The sequence below is a fragment of the Rattus rattus genome, chromosome X (assembly GCF_011064425.1).
Source record: "Rattus rattus isolate New Zealand chromosome X, Rrattus_CSIRO_v1, whole genome shotgun sequence".
NCBI classification, from domain to species: domain Eukaryota; kingdom Metazoa; phylum Chordata; class Mammalia; order Rodentia; family Muridae; genus Rattus; species Rattus rattus.
This window is the reverse complement of record NC_046172.1, coordinates 117,372,557-117,388,427: the sequence shown is the minus strand read 5'-3', so window position 1 is coordinate 117,388,427 and position 15,871 is coordinate 117,372,557. Positions and strand designations below refer to the sequence as shown.

The 15,871-nt window shown below is 41.8% G+C and overlaps 1 protein-coding gene across 1 annotated transcript in view; it reads right to left on the bottom strand.

Moving 5' to 3' along the window:
* Adgrg4 (adhesion G protein-coupled receptor G4) overlaps positions 1-15,871 on the bottom strand; it is a 93,422-nt gene that overhangs the window by 12,217 nt on the left and 65,334 nt on the right. The window contains 6 exon segments of the mRNA XM_032890105.1: positions 514-592; positions 3,955-4,223; positions 5,327-5,448; positions 6,890-6,993; positions 8,465-8,510; positions 11,425-11,544. Coding sequence (XP_032745996.1) covers positions 514-592; positions 3,955-4,223; positions 5,327-5,448; positions 6,890-6,993; positions 8,465-8,510; positions 11,425-11,544 — 740 coding nt within the window.

The following is a 15,871-nucleotide window of genomic DNA, read 5'->3' as shown; positions in this document are numbered from 1 at the left end:
TAAAAGAGAGAACATGGGGTTGGGGATTTAGCTCAGTGGTAGAGCACTTGCCTAGCAAGCACAAGGTCCTGGGTTCAGTCCCCAGCTCTGAAAAAAAGAAAAGAAAAAAAAAAGAGAGAGAACATGTTTTCCAACTCATCTCAGTATTTCCTTAGACTAGCCACTAAATCTTTCCCATGGTCTGTGAGATTCTGCAGCCAAAAAGGCTGCCAGTTACATAGCATTTGCCATGGATCAGGCAACAGGTAAAGCAATGACATTTTATCTTGCACATGACACTGAAAGCAAATGATATTCACCCCATTTTCCAGAAGAGATGCATCTAAAAGGCAGATGACTAGCCTACAATCATACAGACTCCAAACACCTAATCATTCCATGGCTGTGTTTGAACAGAAAGGCCAACACTGAGTTTTCCATAAAGCCAGTGCTAAGACTAAGTCCCTGGCCAGAAACATCCCACTATACCTAAAACCCCCACCACCCGAAAAGCGCGTGATATTGGGTACTTACAATGGAGTCGTTGGGCTCAGAATTCCATATAGGTCTTTTCTTACACTGAGTATAATGGCCACTGTGATTGCTGGGATTCCTAGAGTGGACAAGCAAGGCAAAAGAACCTGTTAAATCCAGGAAGAAGGATCCTAAACAAACAGCTGTGACTCTGTTACATTAACTCACTATATAAATGAGCCACAGATGTGTGGACATTAAAATAGCACTGTTTGCAAAATATTTGTGAATTCTTCCTAGTTAAATATTTCTAGGAGTTTTCCAATCTGCTAAACTAAGCAGCATGCCAGTGACTCCAATGCGATGCTCGATACTTATTAAAGTAGCTCAAGTGCCAAAAACCCAGTTTGGCAATAGAAGCGTTTAGTTGATCAGAATACAAATCTACACAAAGCATTTCCTCTTCTCTCGGATGATGGGCTATCACTTTTTCCTTCCTTTTCAATTCTGTTCCTTCATTCTCACTATGTCTTTGTCTAGGTCACCTTGGTGGAAGGGCACAGACCATCAGCTGCAGCCTTCATTACTTTTTTGACAGGCAAGTCATTTAGACACTTGTTACTAGTTTGACATTTTGACTAGATCGACCAGTTAACAGCCGCTCAATTCAGCCAAACTATAATAAAGCAATCGGCTCAGTTAAAATGGTCAAGCATGAAGGGACTACGGGCATGGGCTACACAAATTCAATTTCAAGTACAGTTCAAAGCTGAGCTTACTCTTTTATTCCTGAGCTTGCATTTCTCCTACTGGGAGCACATACGCTCATACATATACACTATATGTAGGAGTTGCAAAATACCCCCCAAAGCTATCCCAATCCCCATAGTGGCAAGCATCTTGAAAAGTCCTCCATTGTCCCAACTGTGATAAAAGACCAATCCCTTCTAACTCTGCTAGCCCACACCTACTACAGGACCTACCCTAATGTGTGTGTGTGTGTGTGTGTGTGTGTGTGTGTGTGTGTGTGTGTGTGTGTGTGTGTGTGTGTGTGTGTTTGAGGGACATGAAAAAAGAAAGGGCCCATTGGTGGGAAGAAAAAGGACCATCAAGAAGAGAATAGGAAGGATAGGAAGGGTCTACTGGAGGAAGAGGAAGGTGAATAATAATATAGTATAATGCATAGAGTATGAAAATGCAATATTGAAACTCATTACTTTCTATGCTAGCTTTTTTAATGCCTCCAGAGGCAGTAAGACAGGTCTGAAAGAAGGCCTCGTATTTAGGATTAAATAATGTGGAGGGGACTGGGGCTGACAGGATCCCTCAGTGGGTTAAGGCACTCGCTTCCAAGCTTAAGTTTGATCCTGGGAACCCACTTGATGGAAGGAGAGAATGAATACCCTCTGGCTGTCCCCTGACCTCCATTTGTACACCACACTACATACACATGCACCCACATAATACTTATCAATATAAAAAATTCTTTTAAGTAGCTCTAGGACTCGTTTTGTTGCTTTTTGTTTGGAGGCTGGGTTTCCGAGGCAGAGAATCACACTGGGAACCCTTCTAAAGAAGAGCTTACTGTGTAGCCTAGGATGGCTTTGAATCTGGGATAGCAGGCATGAGACTCCATGCTCACTTGTTAGTTTTGATAAAATATGGACACAATTACTTTCTTAGAAATTTAAAAGCATACACCTTTGTAACATATTGCTTTGACTTAAGAAGGCCAACTGTTAAATCTACAGAGATCCTAGTATTTGTCTTCCAGACCCCATGCAGCGACTTAGCGAGCCCATCCTCCATGACCTTATAGGCATCCACAACAGAGGCTTGCTGAGGTTTGACAAACTGTACCATGAGTCTTTTACCAATGGGAGAAGACAAGAACCTTGGGGTGGGATATCATATCTCCCTCTTTCCTCTGGAAAGTTGTTATGAGACACTTGGCTTTTCAGTGGTACGGGGCTTTGTACCCTGCTCCCTTTTAAATGGGGCTGTAGAGTAGACATGCACATAGCTTCCATTTGGAACTGACCCCTGACCCATGGAGACTGCCACCATGTGTACAGTGTCATCATTTCACTTTCTCTTTGGTGTTACTCCTTTCAGAGCTGAGAGAAGTAGAGGTCTGCCATTTTAGCTACTCTCCCCTTGGCTGTGAAAATAATAAACTGTATCTATGTGTAGCTCATTGTATCTTTCTTGACTGGTTCGTCAGTCAGACCTTGGCCATGGCTTCTTGACCTTAGCTTGTAATTATACTTCACTTTTCAAGATTCTCCTGCCCTTGTGTAGTCCTCAGACTTTCCTGCCTTTCCCTGTATCTTGGTAGTATAGAACGAGATGCTCTGAGAGACAAGATGTAAGCCGTAGGAACTATATGGTATGGACCAAGAGAAGGAGGAAGGATCTGTGAATGGAACTGAGGAAGAGGAAGCGTGGGAGAAAGGGAAGGAACTATTTATGCTGAGTTCCATTCCTGACATCTCCCAAGGGAAACAGTGGTTGTGTCTGTGAAAAGGTATGGTAAGGGTCAATATGGGGTCTTGTTTCTTGTCTCATAGGCAATATGGCCTGATCATTGGTATTAAAATCCAAACTTTGGAGACAGGCTCCCTAGTTCAAAACTTGGGTGTGTGTTTTACCAAGTATAAGCCATGCCCGCAACACACACCTCCTCGTATATTCAGTGAAAATAATAATGAGACTCATTTTATGCAGATACTGTGAAGACTAACTATGTGAACATGCAAAGCACTTTAGACTATCAGCTGGCACCTATAAAAGAGACCTGACCATTCACTGTCACATCGGGAAGTGGTTTTGCAACTTCTCTAAGGGGAGGGCTAAAATCCCACACAAGCTGCTGCTGAAAAAAAATATTTGGCACAAATTCTTTACTCTAAGTTTAAAAGTTGAATGTATAGAACCACATAAGCAGGAAGAGAAATGCATATCCAAACTCCACTGATGCATTCCTTCCTAAACTACACTAGTAAGAGGCTTGGGTCTGAAATATTATGTCTCCTGTACTTTGAACAGGTCCTCCCAAGAATATATTGCAGAAACTTGATCCCCATTGCCACCGCATTGAGAAATTAAATCTTCAAGAGTTGGTTCAGTAATAAAGGACCTGCCTTTAGGAATGTCTTCTCTATTGCAATAAACAGGTTCCTACTTTTTCTGCATTGGATCTTTTATAAAAAGGGTAAGTCCTGCTCTCTTCCCTTCACTCACGGTCATAAAGACAGTAGAATGGTCCACGCCAAATGTGGACTCTCTGATCTTTTACTTCCATCTTCTGGAACTTAGAAAGAATGCCTTTCATTGTAAGTTACCCAAGAGGAAAGAGGAGGAGGAGGAGGAGGAAGAGGGGAAAAGGGAGAGGAAGAGGAAAAGGAAAAGGAAGAGGAAGAAGAAAACAAAGGTGGCGTCAAAAATTTTTAAAAGACAGTATTTTAAAAGAGACATCAAGTGCAATGGTAGAATACTCACCCCAACCAGCTAGACAAAACTTAAGGATATAATTTGGAATGTATGTGTTGAAGACTTTGACTAAAGCAAAGTACATGTGGACTGCCTCCAGGCCCATCCAAGTCAAAGACACGAGCAGGAAGTAATGAAGTGCCACTGCCACTGTGATACAGAGTCCTTCTTTCTGAAACGATGTCAGCCAGGAATTAACCAGAAATGCTAGGTTGAGCATCAGTAATGCTGTGCATAGGTTGATCAGGATTTTGGAAGGATAATCTTTTCGAAGTTTGCTTTAAAACAAACAAACAAACGTTAGTCCACACAGGGTCTCCCTTTCAAATTCAGCATTGCCACATCTAATCTAGATAGTAAGAGGTGTGCCTTAGGGGCTCATAAGTCTCCTTGCTGCAATCTATGAGCCTTAGAGTGGCTCTGTTTTCTTGTGAACACTTTCTTCTGATACTTTAAATGTTTGTCATCCTGGTGGGTTCCCAGTCATACAATTCTAGGGTTTAGATATTTTGTTTGATCGGTTGTTTGGTTAGTTTTGAATTGTTAATAAAATTAAATTAGTTGCCCGTTTAATTTCTGTTTGTCCTTGAGAATTTCATGCAGCTCTGCAATGAAATATCATTCTCCCTCCATTTCCTCTCCAACTCTCTCCATGCTCCTTCAACTCATCCCCTTCTCAACTTAATGTAAGTTCATCTTTAAAAGAAAATAATTATGGTTTCAATTAGCATTTCCTGTGATGAGCAATGATGTTGAGGTTCTTTTTTTTTTTTTTTTTCAGACCTGGGGACCAAACCCAGGGCCCTGGGCTTGCTAGGCAAGTGCTCTACCTCTGATCTAAATCCTCAACCAATGTTGAGGTTCTTACCATATGATAATACACTACTAACCATTTGGATGTAAATTAGAGCTGCCCCTGGGCAATTTTTTTCTGTGATGTGTTCATTCAGTTCTTGTGTTCACCTTTCAACTTTCTGTCTTGCTTGTTAATTTTTATACATGCCCACTTACACACACACACACACACACACACACACACCACACCACACGGCACAAATCTTCTCCCAATCTGTAGTTACACTTTCATTATCTTAACTTTTTTCCTCTGATGAAAGTATCTTGTTTCTAATAAAACCAGACTTTTCCTTTTATGGCTCCTGTCCTCGTATCAGGGTAGAGAGATTTTACTCCTACTTTCAAGCTTCTTACTTTTAAAATACTCTGGTAATAGTTAATTGCTTTATTTCTCACTTGCCCATCTCAGGAGCTAATGATCTAGCCACTCCCTGTTGTGTTATATCCATGAACTTGACAAGGTTTCAGTGACAACGCATCAGCAGGCCAAGTTCAACTTACTCACAGCTAAGTTGTATCAACTTACTGGAAAGCTATGTATGTCGCCATGGCAATCCCTAGGAAAATGGAGGAGATCCCACATCCTGTATACGTTATAATCACTAATATCCGCTCATTCACTGCATCCACTGTAGACCTGGACAAATCCTAGAATTGCAATATACAGTACTTTACATAGTCATCAGAACAAGTTTAGAATAAAATGCTTCTGGTATGTATGAACAGTTGGTCCCCAGCCTGGGCATATAGCAACCCTGTTGTAACTCTTAGATAGCCAAATGATGTGGATGGCTATGTGATAAGACCATATATGGTTTGACCAGGCCTAGTAGATCTTCCTGTGGAAGAGCATAGAAAGCCATCAACAAGAGTGAAAGTACATTTAGTCCTTCGTTTCATTGTCATTAACATGTTCAGCACTTGAAAATATAACCAAGCTAATGGATTTGAATTTGGGATGCAAACTGAATCCTTATCTGAACCGAGTGTCCCAAAACTCTACACAGAACAGAAAAACAAATGTTCCTTTTCCTTAGACCTTAAATGACTTTTATAAAATTAAGAGATAAAAGTGGTCCTTAGTCTAAAGTAATAATCTAGTAATGTCCCGATCTGAAGACCACAAAAGATCTGAAATGACATGCAAGATTATTTGAATATATACGTGCACTGGTTTGGGAAGAGATCCATAGCTTTCATTAAATGCTTATAGTTTTCTGGCTCATAAAACGTTAGGACTGTTTTTTTTTTTAAGCTAGGAAGTGCTAATCTATTCTGGAAGTTCTCAGCTAGAAGGAATTTGTATCCCCTGCTGCAGCATTTAGCAGTACTTAGGGATAGGGTACAGACCTGAACTGCTGCTGACCATCTTACAATATGCAGAGTTTTTTTCCACATCATAGAATCATGTGTTCCAAATAGCAATAGTGTTTCGATAAGAGAAAAACTGATTCTCTCCCTTCTATTTGTCACACCTCAGAAGAAAGATCTAATTTCCAAGCAAGTAAGGCCCGTCAATCCAGACTATAAAGCTGGTTTGAGCTGGCAGAGCTGAAGTGTGAGCATGGGGCTTTTTGACTCCCGTTGTAAGGCGCTACCTGGTTGGGAGTGAGCCAAACAAAAGCATCATAATTTGAAAATTGCTGATTGGGGTTGGGGATTTAGCTCAGTGGTAGAGCGCTTGCCTAGGAAGCACAAGGCCCTGGGTTCGGTCCCCAGCTCCGAAAAAAAGAACCAAAAAAAAAAAAATTGCTGATTGAATGCTTTTGTGTTTCAAATAAAATTTTAAAGGGAATATAAAGAATGCTTAACTCAGGTATAGATGTGCACTGCTATGCACCCAGTAGTTGGGAGAGTATGTCAGGAGGACCATGAGTTCAAGGCCAACCTGGGCTACCTACCAACCGTGTATAGTACATAGAGCTTCTTCAGCTATCACAGTGCTCTATTTGGGTAAGCATGATAGAGGAGAGCCTTTTTTCTACTGGTATAAAATTTCTCCATTGTCTAGTTTGCAAGTTCATTAATAGCTTGAACCTAGTAGAAGTTGTCAAAATCCCATTGAAGAGTGATGAAGGAGACAACTCACCATCAGGACTCCGAAGTGAGTGAGGTGGTTACACTGACAGATTGTGTAATTTACATTGCTTTCCTTTAATTCACAGCCTGATGGATTCCATCCACCTAGCCCATCTGCGGGGGACAGAAGGGAATTTCAAAGCAATTTTGCTTTTCTCAGAAATGTTTAATTTTTCATTACATGCAGCATCCGAACGTGTGTTATAATTAGCATTGTTTGTTAAGACAGCAAGGTAGAGATACAATTGAACAGCAAAATTCAATTACATTTAATAGACCAAATTGACGTGTGTATCAGGGGTGCAGGGCCGTGGGGGGGGAGGTGGGCTTCTTTGTCACTCACTTCTGTTTCTGTACTACATCATTACAGATTAAGGTAGATTCTAATCATGAGCAATTGCTCCTGTCACTATGCTGGAGCAACATGTTTTGTAAGTAAGCAATAAAAGAAATAGATCTGGAAGTTTTGGGAAGACCTAGACCTTTGGAATATAGGCTGCCACTTAGCCAACTTGGGACTGGCTAAGTTATATTAGCAGTTCCATCCAGAAATCAAATAGGCTCAAGTGGTCCTGTCCTGAAGATCCGTACAACCCATTCGAGCCTTGTAGATCTTGGGTTACAGTGCTGGTTTAGGGCGCTAGTACACCAAAAGACTTATCTCACGACAGGTATACAAGTATGAGCAGATACCATAGATGCCAGATGTTCTAGGCTCACAGCATAGAGAGCCGGGCAAAGGGTCTCCTGGGGGTGTTCCAGCAACTGCCATAAATCAACACAGGGATAAACTTATTAAAGCTGTAGAGGACAGAGCTTGTCACTTTGTAGGAGTATTTTTTTTTTTGACAGACTTGGACAAGGTGGAGAGGATACATTGTTTCTGTTTGTCAGAAAGAGGTGGTATCCTGTTCCCTGAAGAGCTAAGTAGACAGTGTCATCTCTTTTCTCTCAGATTTCTAGATGGGAAAAGTACCCAAGCAGAGCTCCCTAGGTAGAAGTACGTTTCTCACCACTAACCATGACATTCCTAGGAGATTCTGGTTGTGTGGGAGAATTCTATGAGATTTGGTATTAACTATAGAGACTCCAGTAGCAAACCTAAGAGAAACCCAGTCAGGAGTAAGCACACCCATACATGGCATAGTTATCCAAGCAGGAAAGTCTTTGTGGGACGAATGACGTCTCATCTCTTTAATGAAATGATTAACGGATTGGGTCCCTTACAGGACATAGGGTTTACCCAGGGCTCACCATCAATAAAGATGGGGGAGAGTAAATAGTGGTCATTCCTGTAGGAAAGCACACCTCAGTCCTCTTCAAATAGTTTACAGTTATTCTGTACTGGGCCTTCTAATTTCATTTTTCCAAACTTGCTTTCCCAAAAGTTGGACTATTTTTATGATTTCTATAATAACTGTCTTACCAAAAGGAATATTCTTAATTTTTACACCCTAAAAACCACAAAAGGTATCTTGGTCGTGCAGAATCCTCTGTAGTGCCTGACAAGCCCTCTCTCTAACCATCAACTGGGAAAACGATTAGGGAGGGGGCAAAGTCAAAGTCTGATTCTATACATACTTACTATTAGTGTCAAAATCCCAAAAAGCACAGTAAGCTTGATCATAATTCTGCAAAATTAAGAATTATAGTTAAATACCTTTCCTTGTAAGGTTTACTGAACAAAAACAATGCACATAGTGTTTTCAAGGTTTTTAGCCAGTAGAGCAACAAGTGAGTGCGTGCACATGCAAGCGCACCTATGTACGTGTACACACACACACTCACACACTCACACACTCACACAATCATGCACTCACACACTCACACAATCATGCACTCACACACTCACACAATCACACACTCACACACTCACACACTCACACACTCACACACACACACACTCACACACACACACACACACACACACACACACACACACTCACACACTCACACACACACTCACACACACACACACACACACACACACACACACACACACACACACACACACACACACTCACACACTCACACACACTCACACTCACACACACAGACACACACACACACTCACTCACACACTCACACACTCACACACTCATGCATTACACAATCATGCAATCACACACTGACACACACACCACACACACCACACAATCATGCACTCACACACTCGCACACTCACACACTCACACAATCATGCACCCACACAATCACACAATCACACACACACAATCATGCACCACACCACACAATCATGCACCCACACACCACACACTCACACAATCACACATTACACACTCACACACTCACAATCATGCACTCACACACACACACACCACGCACTCACCCAATCACACATTCACACACTCACATACCACACACCACACACACACAATCACACACCACACACCACAATCATGCACTCACACACACACACCCACACACCACATAATCACACACCACACAATCATGCACCCACACACTCCACACAATCACGCACTCACACACTCACACACTCACACACTCACACACTTGCACAATCACACACTCACACAATCACGCACTCACACACACTCATTCACACACACAAAAACAAACACCACACACACACATACAAATACACCACACACACACACATATACATACATCACAAACACTCACAAACATATACAACACACACACACAATCACACACCCACACAATCATGCACCCACACACACTCTCACACACCACACAATCACACACCACACACTCACACACCACACACACTCACAGTCACACACACTCACACACACACACTCACACACACACACACACACACACACACACACACACACACAAACACACACACACACACACACACACACACACACACACACACACACACACACACAATCACACACACTCACACACACACACACACACTCACACTCACACACACACTCACACACACACTCACACACACACACACACACACACACACACACACACACACACACACACACACACACACACTCACACACACACACACACACACTCACACACACACACACTCACACACACACACTCACACACACACACTCACACACTCACACAATCACACATACACACTCACACACTCACACTCACACACACACACACACACACACACACACTCACACAATCTCACACACACACTCACACACTCACACAATCACACACTCACACAATCATGCACTCACACACTCACACACTCACACACTCACACACTCACACACTCACACACTCACACACTCACACACTCACACACTCACACACTCACACAATCACGCACTCACACACTCACACAATCATGCACTCACACACTCACACAATCATGCACTCACACACTCACACACTCACACAATCATGCACTCACACACTCATACACTCACACAATCATACACTCACACAATCACACACTCACACACTCACACACTCATACACTCACACAGTCATGCACAGGGACGGACTGGGAGAGGATCTTTTATAGTTTGGTTTTAAGTCTAACTCCACCTGGCTCTGGACTTCCAAGGAAGAAAACAGCATGTCACTGCATGACGATACAGCATTTGTCATTTAGTAGTTTGGGGATCTGCTAATTGGTACAAGACCCAGGGGGAAGCTATGGAGAACCAGTGAGAGACTGACATATGTTAGATGTTCTTTAGAAGGCTTTGGAATTTGGGACTCGCATCTAGGATCATCCTTTATGAACACACAGTTAAGGTGCCTCCTCATTAAGCCTGTTGAAAATTTCTAAAACTCCCCTGGCTCCTACAGTCTCTGGAAATGATCTGACAGTTAGAGTCCCAGTTCAAATTGGGAGATTTTACCCACGTAACATGTTTTATTTTCAGTCTGGTTTTAAAATTCCCTCTCCCAGATGTGCCTAGTCCTCAGTAACTTGTGTGTATGTTTGCTGGGGGTGGGGGCTCCACCTTTGCAAAGCAGAAGGGGAGGATGGAATGAGGGGAGGATCCGAGTGAAGGGAATACTGGGAAGAGAGGGGGCTGCTGTTGGGGAATAAAGTGGACAAATAATTTTAATAAAAAAGACAGAGACTAAATAAAGAAATAAATTCCCTCTCCTAATCTCCCTTCTCTTCTCTTTAAGACTAGTGGAAAATAGGTTATACCATATGATCCCTTAGATAGGGAATGAAAGAAGCTAATTAATACATGTTTTACCAATTTTCATGGAAAAATCGAAGAATGCAAATCTTATTTTCAATGAAGTTGTGTATCTCACGCAAATGAATGAATTAAATGGCATTTACTATTACAACTAAGAGATCTATTTATTCTTAGTTACTGTCTTGCTAGAATAGACCCACTATTCAGGATCCTTTGAGGATACTGCATTGTTTCTAGAAAATCGCAGTTATAACATACTTCTGCTACCTCAAATTCAAGAGTCCTCATGAAGTCTTTGAATTGAATGTTAATTGGCCATTTTCCCCCCAGGAAAATCACATTGGTGTCCTGAGGTCATTTGGTTCCCAAATGAAAATTGATATATTACCCAGTCTCCTCGAATATGCTTCAGAACGATAATCACTGGATCAGCCAAGTTTTCAATGGATGTATTTGAGATGCTCGCACTCACAACATATGTCATTAATTCAGGAGTGATGTTTTTAGCCTGCAGATGAAACAAAGGCTCTGAACATCTCATTTCTTATATAAGCACGATCACTCTAGAATGGGTGATGCACTACACAGTTTTGGCACAGAAGTGTGGAAGAATCACAATCTAAGGGTGAATTCTCAGAGTCATTCAGATTCACCACATAAAGCTCAATAATAAAAATTAGAAAAATTTATTTATTTGTTTTTCCATTCACCCACTCATCCATCTATCCAAAACCTATCTATCGAACCAACATTGGGTTTACACCAGCAACTCAATTCTGCCCTCCCACCAGAGCAAAATATTCTCTGCCTTAATAAGGCTCCACATTCAGAGACTTCACAGCGTACCGTAATTTTAACTCTTGACCATCCTTATAAGAATACCTTTTCTAATAAGGACTCCAAATCCATTATGATTTAGTTACAAAATAATTTCATGGTCTATAACCCATAGGTAAAGGAAAGTATGTTTACAAGCACCCATCTTGGAACATGTCTGAAAACATTGATGACTACCTCCACTCCAAGGCCAAAGTGTGCACATTATATCCTAGCATGGCCCACACAGCCTAATATACAGAACGTATTTCCCCTTTTGTAATCCAGATAGGTGGGTAAGTGATTTTCATGCATACTCTTTAGCCCTCTGACATCCTATGGCCTTTTTATCCAGCTAAACGGAGGTTTTTGTAGGCTCAGAACCTATATGTACAAAGATCACACAACCAATGAGTGGCAGGGAATGAGTGTTTAACAATGTTAACTTAAAAATAACAAACTAAAAGTTAGAGATATGAGAGTCCCTTATTAACAAGGCCAAAGTTTCAAATGCCAAAGCTCCAGAAGGTCAGATAGTTGAGTGATTTCTTCCAGGATTGCATGTACAAAACCACAGACAGAGCTGGAGTAAGATGGAAGGGAGATGAAAACATCCTGTAATGATTTTCCAAGAAAGCCTGATGTTTAGCTGACATCCCTTGAAGAGCATATTGCACATGGTCAGAAGACTCCACCAGGGAAAGTGTGTGCTTGAGTAACCAGGATGTGGTCTTGCTCAACTTGGAAGTGTCCAACTTTCAGTTCACAGCCATTTGTGTTCATGCTAAACAATATGTTGATGGTTAATATTGTCATCATGACAGTATCTAGAATCATATAGGAGATAAACTTCTTTGCATGCCTCAGAAGGAACACCTAGATTGGGTTGGCCTATGGGTATACCTGTTAGAGATTATCTAGACTAGGTTACTTGAAGCAGAAGATCCACTCTAAATGTGGGTGGCTCCATTACATCAACTAGGAGTCTTAGAATGAATTTTTTAAAAAAGGAGAAAGCTAGCTGAACACGGGTCATTGTTAGCTTCTTTGCTCCAGACACTATGTGACAGACAAGCTTTCTCAAGCTACCACTATCTGGATTTTCCCAGTATAGTGAACTGGACCCTCAAATTGTGAACCAAAATCAACCCTTTCTAATTTCCAACAATGAGACAAATAATAAATACACAAATAACAGATAAACACTCCTGATGTCATAGTGTTCCTTTCTCATCAGAGTTCCCTGAGGCAGACTACTTAGGGTGAACGTCAACAAACTATAATATTGGTAAGGTCTTACTGACATCCAAAAGACCAAGTGCTAGCCCAAGCCTCCGGTTCCTTCAAGACCTCCTCTCTGGGCCATTGGTGACATGAGGAAGGACAGTAGACTAGATGACCTGTAGCTATCCTCCCAGATAAACAGCTGTCTGCAGTGGAAAGGCCAAAATGACTTAGTCACAATGACTAAGGACCTAAGTAACCTCTTCTCTCAATTCATGTTTCTTACCTACACCATGGTGATCATGTGGGAAACGGGAAATCATTTCTCACTCCTCTGGACTGAAGTTGTACTGGTTTTACAACTTTTGCCTCTGACCAGTTACAGACATGTTTCCTCTGTGTCAGCTCTATTAACTCGTCTTGTGACCCCTTCACAGCTGAGCTCTCCCCTAACTCAGGAAGCCCCTGCTTTTCCCTCCTCTGCAGTCCCAGAGTCCCCATGCCACAGTGCGCTCGCCTTGTGCTTTTGCTCCTCCCTGAGAGCCGGAGCTAGTGGAAGAAAGGAGAAGGCGTAAGAGCTCAAGAGTGGTATGTTATCACAATTTCTAAGGTAATATGTTGTAATGACTGTCAAGATATTGATCAAAAGATGTTAGAGGAAGCTGTGTAAAACTAAAGCTATGGGGCCTGGGCATTGAAAATAAAGGTAGTTACAGGGTAGCGTGTCTTCAGTCATGTACTCCTCAGCCACCAGTGACACAGGCCCTACCCCATGTACCTCTTTTAGTGTTGGAACCTTCTACTTCCTGTTCTCTCCTAATTCACTGTTTTCTATGAGAGGAGGCCCAGGTCTTTCTTGCTTAGCACTATAGCCCCAGTACCAGCATCATGGAAGATACATAGTAGGAACAAAGTGGCTATTTGCTGAATAAATAAATTAATGATTGGGTGAATAAAAGGATGAATTGTGTCACCTTCAGCAAAATGCCTTCCCCTTTCCGGGTCTTGGTGACCTCACTGGCAAAATAAAGATGGACACTGTGAGTTTATGAGGGACCTTCCAGCTAGGCATTTGATGCATAACTGGATCTAACCCGTCTTCATCTGGCACTATGACGTCTGTAGGCTAATTTTTGCAAAGGTCTTTAGTCTATTTCAATGGAAGGTGCTAGAGAATCAAAATTACTTATTAAGTGTAAAATCTATGCAAAGCAAGTTTATCTCTTATTCTGAGAGACAAGCACAGTCCTCTGAAGGAAGGAGGAAAATTAAGACCGAAAACTAATAGCATCTCGGATGATGCAAAGCAGTGACAAGAATATCAAAAGGTTGAGAGAGCTATGAGACACATTTTAAATCATTACTACAAAATTTTGTCCACTAATGTTTCCAGGGCACAGAGAATAGAGAATGGACTTATTAATTCTGGGGAGGCATCCTTGGTAGAAATTGAACTAAACCCACTGAAACAAATAGAATTTAGCGGGAGTGAAGACTGTCCACAGAAAGCTCAAGAAACAAAATACTTTGCAAACACATTTGGTGGTAGTGTGGTCCACCTAAATTGGTAGGTGCTAAATGTATCTGTTATATTTGTATCGGCCTACACCTCCTGCCTCCTGAGTTCTGGGATTCACCTATACGATCAGATAGTATATTATACCCCCCAAATCTCTAAATATTTGACCACTAAGAATTCATTCATGTGGATAACTCCTTACAAATTCAAACACATCTGGGCAAATTAATGCATTACCTTTGAATAGAAGGACTTTGTAGTTGGGGAGATGGCTCAGTGGTTAATTTCTTTCTGTTCAAGCAAAAAACCATTGTTTGGATTCCCCCAGAACCCCTGAAAAATTCCAGGTAGGGATGGTGTTCCAAGTTTCTTTCCTTGGAAGGCAGAGACATGGGATCCTCAGACTAGTTTCTTCTGGCAAATTGGTTTTTTGACAAAGAGATCTTGCTTATGTATTTCAAGCTCTTTTTGGGCTAATATCCACTTATCAGTGAGTACATACCATGTATGTTCTTTTGTGACTGGGCTACCTCACTCAGGATGATATTTTCTAGTTCCATCCATTTGCCTAAGAATTTCATGAAACCATTGTTTTTAAGAGCTGAGTAGTACTCTGTTGTAAAGATGTACCACATTTTCTGTATCCATTCCTGCCTCCTGAGTTCTGGGTAATGCATCTGGGTTCTTTCCAGCTTCTGGCTATTATAACTGCTATGAACATAGTGGAGCATGTGTCCTTGTTATATGTTGGAGCATCTTTTGGGTGTATGCCCAAGAGTGGAATAGCTGGGTCCTCAGGTAGTGCAATGTCCAATTTTCTGAGGAACCTCCAGACTGATTTCCAGAATGGTTGTACCAGTCTGTGATGTCACCAAAGCTTCCAGGGACTAAACCACCAAGCAATGAGTACACATGGACAAACCCAGATATGGGTGTCTCCTGAGAGGCTCTGCCAGAGCCCTATTGATACAGATGAGGATGCTTGCAGCTAACCATCGGACTGAGTACCGGGACCCCAATAGAGGAGCTAGAGAAAGGCCTGAAGGAGCTGAGAGGGTTTGTAACCCTATAGGAAGAACAATATCAACCAACCAGACCCCCCCCCCAGAGCTCCCAGGGTCTAAATCACCAACCAAAGAGTACACATGAAGGGACTCATGGCTCTAGTCACATATGTAGCAGAGGATAGCATTGCCTGGCATCAATAGGAGGAGAAGCCCTTGATCCTGTGAAGGCTTGTTTCACCAATGTAGGGAGGGTAATGCCAGGGCATTGA